The 15,436-nt window shown below is 37.6% G+C and overlaps 1 protein-coding gene across 1 annotated transcript; it reads left to right on the forward strand.

Moving 5' to 3' along the window:
- Positions 1–225: 225 nt before the first annotated feature.
- LOC121407444 (centromere protein T-like) lies at positions 226–12,824 on the forward strand. The gene is made up of 12 exons (XM_041598515.1): positions 226–302; positions 3,777–3,847; positions 4,434–4,674; positions 5,597–5,702; positions 6,064–6,319; positions 6,638–6,794; positions 7,604–7,792; positions 8,853–9,021; positions 10,347–10,457; positions 10,969–11,139; positions 11,652–11,756; positions 12,293–12,824. The coding sequence occupies exons 2-12, from the start codon at positions 3,779–3,781 to the stop codon at positions 12,423–12,425; spliced, it is 1,707 nt and encodes a 568-aa protein (XP_041454449.1). The 5' UTR covers positions 226–302; positions 3,777–3,778; the 3' UTR covers positions 12,426–12,824.
- Positions 12,825–15,436: the final 2,612 nt, after the last annotated feature.

Here is a 15,436-nt window from a genome sequence, read left to right on the forward strand (position 1 = left end):
TCTCAACATCTCTTCTAAAAGATGTCGACATGATGAGATCCAGGATCTTGTCATCTCATCATCTCTTCTAAAAGATGTCGACATGATGAGATCCAGGATCTCGTCATCTTATCTTTTGCTATCAAGATGTCGACTTCCCGAGATAATTATCTCAACATCTCGGTGGCACTTTTAAGCTTCCATATAAAACCACACAAAAAACGTAGTTCACGAAGCTGATCGATGCGACAGCCGGGAGAGGGCAGCAAACAACATCCGCGAAATATAAACTTTGCTTGGATTACACTGTCAATAATCAGAAGGTAAGCAATTTTTTATATTAAAAATTTTCGTGGCAGTTCATTCAATTATTTGAGAGAGAGAGAGTTAATTGTATGGTATTACCTCCATCATTTGAGTCATGATTTTATGTACCAGTTTATACTATATTGCTCAAAGAGGGGTGGATGATGAGGCGGTGGATAGCCCGCGTAATTCCGCCTCACGGAGTGCGACCTTCGGTACCGCCGAGTGTCCCCGACCGGACCCGTGCCAAGTCGGACGTAAACAGCTGACATGGCTGGCAGCTCGGCAGCCGTTTCTTTCGAGGATTTTTTTTTAATATTTTATTTTTTATTTCTCCTCGTACACAGACGGCTCACAATCGTGTAGCCACCATTAGTATAGGGGGTTAACAACGCAAAATCCCCAGACGGGGCTCATCGTTTTTGTCTTTATTTCATAAAATTAAAAATAGGCCTACATGTAGGCCCTAGCCCACTCACACAACATGCGAGGATGCGAAATGCGAGGTTAGTATTACTAACCTCGCACAACGCATGTGGTTTCATAGTGGACTTTGACGTTTTCATTCATCACACGAATGTGAGGGAATAAAAAACGCCAAACGTTTCAGTATTTCTCCACTAATGATTTCTTTTTAATAGTTTTAGTTTTAAAAAAAAATGAATTGGAAATTATTTATAAAACTGTTTTTATCGCTTACCTCCAAGTCTCAACCAGGATACTCCGTTCGATCCGTCCTTAATACTGCGGTGGAAAGTACGCAAACAACAATCGAAAAGCAATTTTTCGTATCGAACATTCTCAATTCAAGTCGTCAGCGCGTAATAGGAAATTGTACCAAAAATCAACAGGTTGCATCTCATGTATATACTTATTGGTAAAGTACGCCATCTTTTGACAAGATGATGATGAAAGTGGATTGAACGAGCAAGAAAATAATGCTGATCGCCTAGAATGCAGCTAGCTTGCAACACCGTAAACAAAGGTACGGTAGGCACTTAAGAACCAAGTTTGAAAGGACACTCGTAAAATTATGTCACTCTCGCGATGAATATTCATTAGATCCTGGTCGTGCGTGTTCAATACAAACTCTCTGCATGCATGCACTCGGTGTGTATTGAACACGCACGACCACGATCTAATGAATATTCATCGGCGAGAGTGACATAATTTTACGAGTATCCTTTCAAACTTGGTTCTTAAGTGCCTACTGGCTTGGTGAATAATATCGCGTGCCCTCTTTAGGCAAAAGTTGATATCAACGCTGATCAAGAGGCATCTACGTGAAGATCACGAAAATGCTCTTATTTTATTAAAACAAACAACATAGAGAATTCAACAAACGATCGATATGGTTCGGTAAGTGTTATAGAAAAATTATAAGTCATAGCTAATTAGCTATGATGTAAAGTCATAGTTATTTTAGTAAAAATGGTGTGAAAGATTCGCGTGCACCAGGTGCATATGAATCCTTCACACACGAGACGATTTGAAACCATGAGTGGCCCTAGCCCAGCCTAGCTAGTACTAGTAGGCCATGTAGGCCCACTCATCCTATAAAGAACTGGACCAATACTAGATAGGCAATAGATTATTAATTCCGTTTTGGACTGAAATGCACCAAAATAGGAGAAAAAAAAAATGAAAAGGGGAAAAAACATTGACTTCGGCTATCGCGCAAGTCCCACTTCCCTGGTTTATCCTAACTTGATACTAACTGTGATTCGTACATAAACATGCCCATTGACTGATTGAGTCCCTGTACAGATCAAGTTAGAACTTCGGTCGGACATTGGCGAGTGGAGCCAATGAAGTTCAGCAGAACAACCAACATAACAAAGACTGAAGCTTTTGGTCTAAGTAGGACGGTGCAACTAGCCATGGGAGTCCTACGACCTAGCTAAATAGATAGTCTTTTAGTTAATAGAGAGTAAAAATCACTAACGTGGGCTTACTCTTTATCGAGCCAGGGCGCGTGCCTATAATATGATCTCCATAGTGGCTGGGCTTTATAATGAAACTTAAATTAAACTATGGCTATACCTTAATGAATTGCCCCAACTGCCTAAGTCTACGCAGTGCCTGCTGCGCACATGCGTATCAGCGTGATTCGAATAAATACGCAACGACCACAAAATTTACACCTGAAATACATAGATATTCATTAAAGAATCTGACTAAAAACATGGTGGAAAAATAATGAATTTATGGCATTTCATGTGACGGCCTCAAAATGCAGCCTTTCTCATCAATATCCTTGAATCTTGTGTAAAGTGAACAGGTGCGCAGACAAGGGGCACCTTTGTTTTGTTCAATCTGAAAATGACTGAAGGTTTTTCCAAGAAAATCATGTAGGTCTAGATCTATTTCTTTCAAATTTTATGAGATTTTTGGCACACTTATAATAATACCTACCTGTATCATCAACTGAAAACTTTTGTGGAATAAAAATAAATTCATGTTTCATCTTAAGTTTTAGGTGTGCAGACATGGGGCTCCCCTTCATACTTCATAAGTCGAGAAATATTTTTCTTTTAAAACTGATATGAACCAAAAAATTCAGAAAATATTGTGAGAACATGGGACGGGATGGGATGTAACTCACCAATGTATTTTTTGCCATCGTGCCCTCTTTGTTATGGTAGCTTTAAGCTGAGCTACGACATTGATATGAGCAGTGCTAGATGTCTAATAAGACGATGCGTGCATTGCCATTTGCTGATAAATATCCCGAACCTCACCTCCGCCTCGATGGCGATGCTTACGTACCATCTTTCTTTCGTCTTTCTCCCTTCCTTTTCTTATTGAAGTCTCCCTCTTCATCCTTTTTGCGTTGCCAAATAGGATTGAGGTTTTATATATTCTGATATCTTTCTTTTTCTTCTGGAAACAGATGAGTGCAGGCCACCGTCTGGTGTATTGTTGTACCGGTGAAGTGCAGTGTGCAAGTGTATATACATTATCTGATAAAAGATTGCATACAGTGTGCAAGTAAATAAACTTTCCCCCTCTAATCTATGTATTTTTTGGTACAAAAAGATGCAAGTGAGTGCTCAAATTCTCAAGACTTGCCTACTCCACAGCTACATGATAATGCCCCAGCTGAGTGCAGATGCAGATCAACCCCCCTTAAAAAAAGATAAGAGGTCGGGGGGGAGAAAAAGAGGAAAAGGAGGAGGAAGAGAAAGAAAAGGGAGAGGGGAATGAAAAAGGAGGAGGAAAAATGAGAGGCAAATCTACTTGGCGATCGCATGATCAGTGGCCGAGATTTGAAGGGGGTCAAAGTGACACCCCCTCCCCAGTTAAAGCCTGGTCTGAAATGGCTCAGTTAAAATAGGGTTAAGCCAGGTAATAAAATGATCCCAGCTACTCGTTCAATATCTCGTTGAAGTCTGAAGATGATCAGATGTGACAGGAACTTAACTTGTGAAAATTTGCCTGAGCAAAGTTTTTTGGTATGATTTTTATTTTTTTTTTGGTCTGCTTTACAGGTATGGATTCTGTAAGGAGAAATAAGAGGCGATCTCTGGCAGTAGATGACAATGTAACTCCAAGGACACTGGTGAGATTATCAAACTCTTTAGCATTATAACTACATGTGACATACATGGAATGCAGTAAAGTCACAGTTAACATTTTAGATCTTATTCTACAAAAGATCAAGAACTTTGATGACATGTGTTGCATTTTATATTGTTCATGGGTTAACAAGAAAACATCCAGAAAAATCAAATTCAGACAGACAAATTCATGCAGACTAGTTCAAAATACATGTTGATCTGTGACTGAAAAATTATTCAATTTATCTCCTGATGAGTCTAATTGCAAGACATGGAATAAAATTGTGGTTGTGTTTCGGTTCATTTACATAGTAAATACACACTGTTTTGAAGCACTTAATAGTGATTTTGCATTTTCAGTTGCAATTTTTTTTTTAGTGCTTCACAGGTGACAAATGAGACCTTGCAGCTCAGATTTTTAAAGTCAATGTTACCCAATGCCTTTAACTATATCTTAACTGTTCTTGTGGAATTACTTTATGTGTAACAAGCAATTTCTCATACTTTGGACAAAAGACATTTCCTCCCAAGCAATCACTTATTAATTCCTCAAACACAATTCTCTTATTCTTGACCCTGATATTTTAGATCCAGGGGTTCCTCCAAACGGCACAGACGATTCGTCAGTCGCCCAGAAAGAGGGCCCGGATGACCCCCTCTCGCACCCCTGGAGCAACCCCTTCATCAGTCAGGGGTGCAAAGACACCACGTACTCTCCCCAAACCTGCCCCATCAAACAGACGTAGATCTAACCGGCTAGAGACTTTAGCAACTCCAGGTGGTAGCAACCCAACACCAAGAGGGCTTATCACAGGATTCTTGAAAGCAGGTTAGCTTTTTAGTTCATATGATGAATCAGATTAGCAATATTTACTCTTTTATGGATTTACCAAATCCTAAAATTTTTCTTAAAGTTCAGGCACTAAAAATAGATGAATATTGATAAGGGAATAGATACATGTACAAGAGTTGAAATCTTGTGGATAAGAGAGGAAAAACAAACTTTGATTTCAAATTTTACTTTGCAAACTTGATGATTCTAGTGTTTATCCAGTGCAGTTTTTTATACATGTATTTGAAATCATTCAAATGCAAAACGTGAATTGTAGGTTTGAATAAAAAAGAAATGATGCAATGATGATGATGCACATCATTTGTATAGCACCATATATCTGTCAAAGACATTCAGAGGCGCATTGGAGTAGCCAGCCAATCTGGGTCGCCAAGAAGGGTGCGCACACAGAACTGTGACCCGCATGTCTCTCCTCCCGATAACTGGTTGGGAAATGCAGGTGGACCACTACACCGGGGTTTCCCCCTACTCTTATTCGAATAGTGCAGTGGGTTCTGAACGTGCCAAGATGGTGATTCTCCTTTACACGGGGCCTCCATTTAATGTCCTATCAGAGGGACAGAGTGTTTTCCACTGTAACATAGCCTGCATCTATGAAACGGGAGAGACGTTTACACACAACGCACTGGCTTCAGTCATCCTCCCGGGGTGGACTCGAACCCACGATATTTGGTTCGACGGGCAGACGCTTTACCGACTGAGCCAACTTCGTGCAATGGAAATGTTCACACTATGTTTTGATTTTTTTTTAACATTCTTTGTTAGATTTGGTATAATTTTGGGCTTATTTTCATTGAAAGGCATTTGGCAACACTAGTAAAAGAGTGATCCATTCATCCTATGGACATAAGAAGAGGACTCGTTCATTTGATTCAATGATTTATTTTCTTGACTACAGCTGACATCCAGACACCTGCAGTGCACATAGGTACCAGACGCTCTTCACCTCTCAAGCAACCTACACCATCAGTACAAAGGAATGCATTTCAGGACAGAGCTGAGAGGTAACCTTTGTTTGTATACTTTGTTGAAATTCAATATGAATCTACCTTGTTTAGGTTTCTGTATAAGCCAGTATTGAAGTGTACAAATATTTGATGATTTTCGTAGTTATGGGATTTGATGATTTTTGTTGTTCTGTGCAAACACTTTGGTAGCAGTATTGCCTGTAGTGTCCTGTGAGCGTGATTGACCACAATATTCAATACATTTTTTAAATGATGATTGTAATAAATTATCTTGTTATTCAGTTGCTGATTTGTTACATGTATCCATATGATTAATTACTAGTGTTTGACATACAGAACTACTGGTCCTCATTAATGACCTACTAACCTTAATACTCAAATTATCTTGTTTTACCAGCACAAACTCATCCTCTGTAGAGTCTCCCATCGACCATGCTCTCTCACGCTTCATCAGACCGCAGCAGAGAGAGAGGCGAGGGAGAAGACAACATGCCATCGACAGGGAGGAATTTGCAGAGAGAGTGAGAGATAGGATCGGGCAAGAGGAGAGTGAGGTCACAACGGATGAAGACGAGATGGAAAGGTCTAGGGATGCCACTGGGAACAGAACACAGCTGGATAGCATCGCAGAAGAAGGGCGTGATAGTTCACCTGTAAGTACAAGAATAATTAAGGATTGCCAATATTTTTATGAATATTGGCCCAGATCATAATCTTTTAAGAAAGGGGAGAAATATGCAAGGAGTACAAAATATGGAGGACATAGTAATTACACTCACAAGATACCTTGGATACATTTCTAACATAAAGCTATGACTGGTCACTGTACTTCACTCATGAATGCTTATCACTGGTCATTGTGTAGGCATTAGGCTGCAATATATATATGTATGATAGGGTCATGTCTGCACATGGAACCAATCATTTCTTCTTCTAATGAATGGTACTATCTTCTTTTTTTCTGCTTATAGCCAAAAAAAGGCTATAGAATACAGAGTTTTGTTGAAGACCCAGCTAGTGAAAGGTCAAGTCGTAGTTCAAGGAGCCGTAGATCGCTGCTGCTAGAGAATTCATCATTCCAGGTTCCATCTGCTAAGGTCCCAGATGACTCGGTGTCAGAGATGAGAGGTACTTATATGCATGTCTAGAGAGTCAATATGTAGGTCATAGGTGACCCTCCACCCCAACATCAACAATAATTCACCAGGGCAGGTTCCTTTTAAATATGAAAAATAGTATTTTGGTTTTCAAAAGAAAAACTTCGAAAAATTGGCTTACGGTGTTTGAAAGAACAATCACTCTTCTTCATACTGTAAAAATTTTGAAGTTGCAAAGCTGAAAATTATATGGTATACTAGAGTGTCAGTGTCAGGTGTGGAGTTGGTGATCCCAAACTCATGAACAGGCAATGAACAGTTTGAAAAAAAATATTATATTGACATTGGCTCTAACAGTTATGATGAGTGCGAATCATTAGAGCTATTTTAATGACCAATAATATATACTCGGATTCTTGAAGTGATTCTTGCCTTTGCATTTTTTACGATGAGATTTTACTGCAATTTCTCCTTGATTTCATTTTCATCATCAAGACTTCTTGCTTAGATCATGATTGGCAGCGCAGCGGCATGACATCATGAGCTACCTACAATGCAATTGGCATCGTACTTCTGAACCCAACTCGGTGTCTGAGCTTAGTTCAACAGCATTTTTCAGGCTCCCAACACTGAACTTGAAATCACCCATTGTGTAGTACAAAGTTGATTTTAAAAAAAGTTTTGTCAAATTGGCAATGGTTTTGCCTGTGCATTCAATATCAAATAGATTCTAGCTTACCGCTAACAAAAATTGGTCATGTATTACATGACAGACAGGAGTTCTTTATGAGAACCCACTATTATGATCATTATCAATTATATTCTGTTTATGTACCATAGATTCAAAGGCATCCCACCTCAGTGGCTCCTTAGAGGAAGACTCCATCATGGTGCAAGCCAGCCAGGAGACCATAAGGGTACCACATTCCTCCCATAGTGACTCAGATAATGAAGAAAGAGGAGATGAATCCAGACAAGATGAATCGAGGCGGGAGGAATCGAGACAAGACGAATCAAAGACAGTGGAAGGTGATGAAGAGATTTAAGTTATTGAACAAAGCTCTATAATTTGGTGAAGCAGTTTACAGCTACGCCATGTAGATTGAGTAGTCCTGAAAAGGACTATTGTCTAATCTTTTCATCAAAATTTTGAAAAGTGTGCCCTGTTTTTTGTCAGGAGTATGCACTGTTCTTCCTCACTGATGAAGAGCTATGTCGTGAATCTTCCTGTTCCTCAAAACTCATTAACGTTATTAATGGTAACAATATGCTCATAATCAAACAAATCTTACCTAATATTGTATTTTCATATTTATTATAATCTTTCATAAGAAAAAAAAACTATTCGCCACATCACTATTCACCATTTCCTTACCCCTTAACGCTCCCCTTCAGTCTTGGTATCGTATGTATTGATATATCTGTTTGTTTGTACATCAGGGGCCCAATCTTTACATGCTCTGCTTTTTGTTGGCCTCTGATGTCATTTTCGTTTTCAAATTTTACTATTTGTTATCTTAGATATGTCACTTTTTGTTGTTGTTTTGTTTACTGAAAAAATATGACCCGCTACCGCAAAACTAACAAGTCACAGGGGAAGGCTTTCTTTAAGTAACCACAATAGAAATTGGTCTTCCCCCAAAAAATCAAAAATTGAAAATGAATTTATTGAAAGAGTAATTCTTAATTATACTGTTAAAATTTGAAGTTGCAATGTCGAATAAAAGGCAAGATAACTGAGTTTCTCTAACAGTACTTTTTTTCTGGACTGTTTGGAAGTTTCATTGAGATTGCATAGTGTGCTCATCTCATGCTTGAATGAACCCCCAAACTTAAAACCTTGTTTTCTTATTTTTTTGAAGCTTTCACTGAATTCATTCTGCATTTACATTCAATCAAGTATTTGTTTGGGTTATTGTTTACAGATTTCGACAGTTAATTTTCATTTTAAACCTTTTTGCCGTGTCAGGTTCAATAAAAATCTCAAAATTCATTGTGGGTGACTTATTGTTGTCATTGCAGTGGCAAGTCAGAAAATGAAAAATATGGAAATGAAATGAAATAAAATAAATGCCGTGTCTTCTTAAAGAGGGACTGCCACAAGGAAATGAAACGGACAATGAGACAAACGATGAAACGCCTGATGATGGAATGGATCAGGAAGAAGAGATGGATATTGAAGATGATGATGGTGTCTTTGATGAGGAAAATGTCATTGCACCTACTCAACCGACACAATTACACAGTGCTATCAAGGGGTAAGCAAGATCTTGTTTCATTAGTGAACAATTTGTTAATACGAATCTGTCATGTGTATTTTATTTTCATTTGTAATGATTCAGCATACTGTTTATTAAAGAACCAACCCAGTAAAATCAAACTAATAAGTGGAGTAAAGGAAATGAAAATGTACACTCTCGACACCTTTGATACTGAATCCAATAGGTTGACCTTCCTCACTCAAAGCAATTACCGGTATCTTCTCATTGGTCACATCGGATTTTACTAGGGCACCCTACCCAAATTCAAAGCCGCATCTCTCACACAGGAATTTTGCAAGCATCTATTCATTGCTAATTGCTGTATCCAAGTTTTGCCCGTTCTGCCCCTGCACTTTGGAATATCACCCCATTAAAAAAAGAACTCGTCTGCATCAAATTAAAATCCTCTTTAATAACCATACTTGTTACATATGAAATCTTTTGAATGAATCAGTGTTAAGATTGCCATTATTAACTTCTTTCTTCTCTGATCAATGCATATGGAGGCATTTTCCAGTGATCTGCATGTTGGTGTTGTTACTAGTAGGAACAGCAGTATTAATTCTCACATTCATCATAGATGAAATTAAGTGAAATGCTGGAATGCCCCTATGAAAGCCTTAGATTATAGTGGATTTCAAAGGCGTCTTGCATAGCCGCTTTCCTCCATTTCCACTGTATTTTGTATGTAAGTCTCCAGACTATGAACCACAGGGTCCGGGTTCAGCTCTCAATGCACCACTCTTGTCCTTTGACAAGGCATTTATTTTCATTTGCCACTTTCCAACCAGGTGGGTGTTTCATAAAGCTGTTTATAAGCTAAGAGCGACTTTAAAAACGACTGGTGATCCTTTCTTGTGGTAAAAGGTATACACCATTATGTTCATTGGTGATTGGTTAGCACGTAAGAAAGGATCACCATCAACAGCTTTATGAAATGGTTACCTGGGCTCTGTAACACAAAGCTTAGCGATGAATGGCAAATGTGAAAGAATACTTCTGATTGGTTCCTGGTCAGTATTTTCAACCAAATGCGCGGGTAACGTTGATCTTGATTGGTCAGTCCATTTAGGGATTGATCGCTAATCTTTGTGTTACGCAGCCCAGGTGTAGGAAATGGGAAACTGGTAAGGAGATATTCCTTGGAATACTTGAGCGCCTGATCAGCGTAGACAAGCGAGAGCCAGGGTAGTATGCAGTGCTTAATAGGAACATCGTATTATGACTATTGTTGTTGGTGTTATTGTCATTATCATGATTATTAAGTACATGCATATTTATATCATGTTTTCATTCTGTTGAGTCCTTGTCTTTTACTTTAGTTCGAGATCTTACATGGCCTCTCCTTTGAATACACCACACTTGAGGGATAGAGGAAAACACCCTACCCCAGAGATTAGGAGACCAACATCACTCAGAGAGACGTCAAACAGGTAGGAATCTCGCAGTAAAAACATATCTTTTAAAAATACTACTGTTGAGGTCAAGTATTGCTATGAAGTTACAAATTATTGTATGATTGCTGCAATGAATTCACAATTTATAGTACATTGCCTCTACAGGGTTGAAATTTGTAGTTCATTGCAACTGTAAATTCACTCTAGCATATTGCTGCAATTTTGCAATTCGTAATGGAATTTTGTCAGATAAGGAATCAACCCATAGGATACTGAGCTTTTGAGATTCATGTAGATTTTGTACAGGGAATATCCAGTTCCAGTAGGCAATGGGATAAGTTTTCTGGATTTTTCTTACAATCAGGAATTGAGGGAATAAGGGGAAAATTTTCAGCCCTTATCCCTGATTGCTGAACATTTTGGGGGAAGAATTTATTTAGAAAAGATTCAAATATGCACTAGTGAAGCAGGGAAAAAAATATCTTAGTACCAGAACTTCATTAAGCTTTTTTTTTCTCTTTGAACCAATCACACACATAATTCCTAGGAAAGGCCCGGTTCCTGTCTACCGGAAGGATATCCCAAAGAAACCTGCAGTTCCAGGATCAAGGAAGCCCCCAACTGCACCCAGCCTACCTAAGAGCCTGACAAGGGGTATCTTCACACACTTCTCCAAGGCAAGAGTTCCCCGTAATGCCTTGACTGCGCTTGATGAAGTGTGAGTAAGAAACAGCCTTGACTGATCATGTGTATCTTTATCCTGAATAAATATGTTACAATAAAATAAAAATAAAAATCGTAGATGGGATCTTCCTCTTAGCTGTCAGATGTTTCTGATTAAAGGGGGCCATATTCATAAAACCCTAAGTCACACTTGGCCCCCTCCCCCTGGATCCACCTCAAATTATATTACATTAATAATTGACGGAGTATTGCTAGGCAAATCAATTAACAAAGGAAGTGCAATGTATTTGCAGTGAGTTCCACATGTTTCAGTCATCCATTGCCATTACCGGTATATAATAGCTTCCGTATATGGATACCACCTGAAGTTACTGAGGTTATGGTCTGTTGTGTTATATATATTATAGTAATAGCTGGATTTATAAAGGTTTAAAAAGTTAAACCAGAGTTGGTAAGTTACCTTATTAAATACCAACTGAGACGATTTAAAACATGAAATAGCACATAGTGATGTAGGAATGTTCATTTTAATTGTACCTTTCACAGTTCAAGTAAGTTTTTCAAGAACGTATCCAAAGATCTGATGGCCTATTGTAAGCATGCTGGGAGGCAAACCATAGAGCAAGCTGATGTTGAACTCCTCATGCATAGGTATGTAGCTTTATGATTATATTAATAACACTAATGGTTGACCCATAGGAGAGTGAGTGAGGAAGTGTGTAAATGACATATGCCTGTATTCTGAAGTCAGGTTTAACTTAGACCATGGACTAACTCTGTACTAAAATCATGGGAAGCCAAAACTGTTGAAATTTTCATTACGTTGTATGTTTCTCATGTTTACTGTGCTCTTTCCTGATTCATTGATGGTGAAGACAATCACCTGTTTATAATTCCTAGACAATTATGAAGGATTTGAGAGCCAAATGAGCTGAAATATGATATCTCTACTGTTAGTGATTTATGTAACAATTGGTTATCCATACTTAAACCACAACTTTAAACCCTGAGTTAAAGTTAATCCGGACTTGAGAATATGGGCCCCAGGGACTATGGAAAATGGATGTTAAAGCATAATCAGCCAGTATCCATTTTGTAAGACAGGGCCCCAAATTGTAAATATATACATATCACATGCCTGCTGCTTCATTCAATGGCTAAATTGTATATATTCTTTTTGCTTTTAGGCAACGCCTAGTCTCGGACAAGGAGCCTCTACAGAGCCTCATTGAGAAGTATCTTCCAATGGAATACAGGGAGGAACTCATTCCAATCGCAAGGTCTGGAAATAAAGTCTATCCAAAGATGCCAAAGAAATGAATAACTTTTGAAGATTCAAAACAATATGAGCTTCCCATTCAAAGCATCATTGATAAGTATCTTCCATTGAAATACTATAAGCGAGAAGAGCGTAAATGATGTATAGTGCACGGTCGTAGGGACGTAGGATGAGCACAATCATCTTTCCAGACATAAAGTGGTGCATGGATGTGAATTTATTTAGCAAGACAAATTTTATTTCTCAGATCTTTATCTTGGCAAAAGGTTCCATTTTCCATTAATACAGCCCAATCTGTAGCTTTGCGAAATTCTAGCAAGTCTGGCTTATTTGGGCAGGAGCTTGATATTTAATATTAATTTCAGTTGCCGCAAGTAAGGCAAATTGTGTATCATAATTATCATGCTTCTGCAAGTCCTGTATGCCTGTCCATTATCTTTTTTACTCTCTCTCTCTCTCCTTGGTTTCTCTAACCTTATTCTCTATGCCACACTTATCATTTTACTGCCTTTATTTAAACCCAAATTCATATTGTGCTAAATTGTAAAGATCGCAATGTGGAGTGGAGCAACTGTTGACACCTACAGGTGAACTCCCAAAGAGTCCCAATATGTCTGAGGATTGAATAGCCGTACAACATTATAGGCAGTAAACTTGAAATAAGGTTATCATGTGCATTCTTGTTTGAGAGAACACATAGATGTAAACAGTTCTTAATTGTAGTGAAGTGAGAGCCATTAATAGGATTGCGTATGATCTGAAACTTATCTGATTTGTAATCAAGATGCATATCTTACCTTTCAAAAAATGAGTTTTGTACTTTGTCCAGAGACTAAGGCAAGGAAAATTGATTAATCATTATAAAAATTCTTAAATTTCATACTATTGCTATTTATAGCTTACTGTGAAGCATGGTTAACTATGATAGTCCCATGGTATTTTAATACTCTTTCAATTCCTGTCATGATGCTCCCCCTCAACCTTGGTCATGAATTGCACAATCAAGATAAACAAAATTCCTCCTCCTCTTCCCCCCCAAAAAAAAATGTGATCTATGGGGTTGCATAGCTGAATTTCACGAAATCAAATTTGGTTGAATATGAATTGAGCAATGAATCATGCAATCAAGACAAAACCCCCCCCCCCAAAAAAAAAAAAAAATCCTGTGATCTATTAGGTTGCATAGCTGAATTTCACTAAATCAATTTATTTGATTGATTATGAATTAATTATGCTAATTTATGCATGAAAATAAAGATTTAAATCATTTGACTGTAAATCTAGAAATAGGGCCCTTTAACTTAGGCAAATTTAGTGTAAAAAGATGTGTGAGACTTGAAAGTGAAAAGTCAGCACGTAGGGAAGTCAGAATATTTCGCCCGGCTGAATGGCCATGGAAAATGTCCAACAGATCATTTCAGGGTCAAGTGTAAGGTGTAAATTTTGGGGGCTAACTTGGCATTCAGATTATACAACCTACAATAACATTGCACTTTTAGTTTTAGCCACTTTAGTTGAAGTTTTAGAACAGCATTCAAATTAATTTTGAATTCAGAACTTTGTTTATGTAGGTTGTATTGCCATGATAATTATTTTTAAAGTAATCCACATTGAAATGTGTTTATTTTTTGTCATTTTAATGAATGAATTATGTCACACATTGCTTGGTAGTTCAATTGCTTTTCAAAATTCATGTATGATATTATCCATGTTTGAAAAATGGTATTTTAAATGATTTTACATGTGACTTTTGTAATACTTTGAAGCTTCCCCTGCCATCAAGGTTTGTGTTATTTTTAATGTCCTTATGTTCTGTCCTATTTATACAAGTTACACGTAGTCAACTTGTTTCCATGTACCGTATATCATTGTGAAATGTGAAGTAAACTATATTAACGTAAATAAAGTGATGGTAACCTAGCATTCATATGTTGTTATTATCTGTATGTATCTGAATCGTTGTTGGATAATCATCCTGAATGATGTTTTATAAATCTTCTTGGAAGTTATGAGTCGTAACCTTGTTGGGTACGAAACCAGATTCCAAGTAACATTAGGTGATTTCAAGTTCAGTGTTGACCTATTGGTGTTGGTGTTTTTTTTTTTACACGAGTATAACACCAAACATGAAATGAAGATGGTCCTGAAAACTAGTTTATAAGATGTCAATAATGTGATCTGGATCAGTTTTACATGCTAAAAATAGATTTTGGAGCTAGGGGAAGCAATGCAAATTCAAATTCCAACACTAACACCAACACCAATAATGCCAACACCGGACTTGAAATCACCCATTGATTCCCATAGTAAAAGTTGAAATCCAGTCTCTGTGGCCTGTATTCTGGAAAAATGTTTCAATTGTACCATGGTACCAAACCATGGACTATGCAGATTTTCATACATATAAAGCTTGTTTCATCGCGTTCACTGAAACGCATGCTTAAGTTTGCTAAAAGGGAAGCGCGATAATATGATAAATCTACATAATCCATGGTTTTATGGATAAATGGTTTAGTAATAAAAATCAAGACATCATCGCAACTAAGACCGAATTGCAATGTATTTACAAGGTAATAAGGTAAAAAAATGTTCAAACAATAACACAGATAATTACAAAATATACCATGGTAAAATTGAAACCTTTTTCCAGAATACAGGCCTCAGAGACTGGATGTTAAAACTGAAAAAGTAGGTATATCTTCAAAGAGACTTGCAGTTACCTGTATGTCAGTGTCACAATAAGATTTAAGAAATAGCTTTATAATGCTTTGAAAAGTTTAATTAAATCTGTCTCAGATTACGCATGACATCACATGGATAGAATGGTTAATCCTGTAAAAAAAAGAAGTTCAAATCTGATCTCTTAAGAAGCATGTGAATGTGAAGTTTGTCATTTCTCAAGATTTCATTAGAAAGTTCACACCCACTATACTAGAACAGGAAAATTCTGTTTAGATATCTATGGAAGCTTAAAGGTGCCACCCAGATGTTTAGATAACCATCTTGTCATGCCTAGGGGAAGGCGGGGTAAGTTAAGCATAGGGGCAAGTTG

This window comes from Lytechinus variegatus, chromosome 2, assembly GCF_018143015.1.
Source record: "Lytechinus variegatus isolate NC3 chromosome 2, Lvar_3.0, whole genome shotgun sequence".
Classification (NCBI taxonomy): Eukaryota; Metazoa; Echinodermata; class Echinoidea; order Temnopleuroida; family Toxopneustidae; genus Lytechinus; species Lytechinus variegatus.

Bases quoted from the DNA above. Each gene is read 5' to 3' on its own strand.
- LOC121407444 (XM_041598515.1), top strand. From the start codon at position 3,779: ATGGATTCTGTAAGGAGAAATAAGAGGCGATCTCTGGCAGTAGATGAC. The intron at 3,848-4,433 runs GTGAGATTATCA...CTGATATTTTAG, and splicing joins ATGTAACTCCAAGGACACTG to ATCCAGGGGTTCCTCCAAAC. The intron at 11,757-12,292 runs GTATGTAGCTTT...TTTTGCTTTTAG, and splicing joins GTTGAACTCCTCATGCATAG to GCAACGCCTAGTCTCGGACA.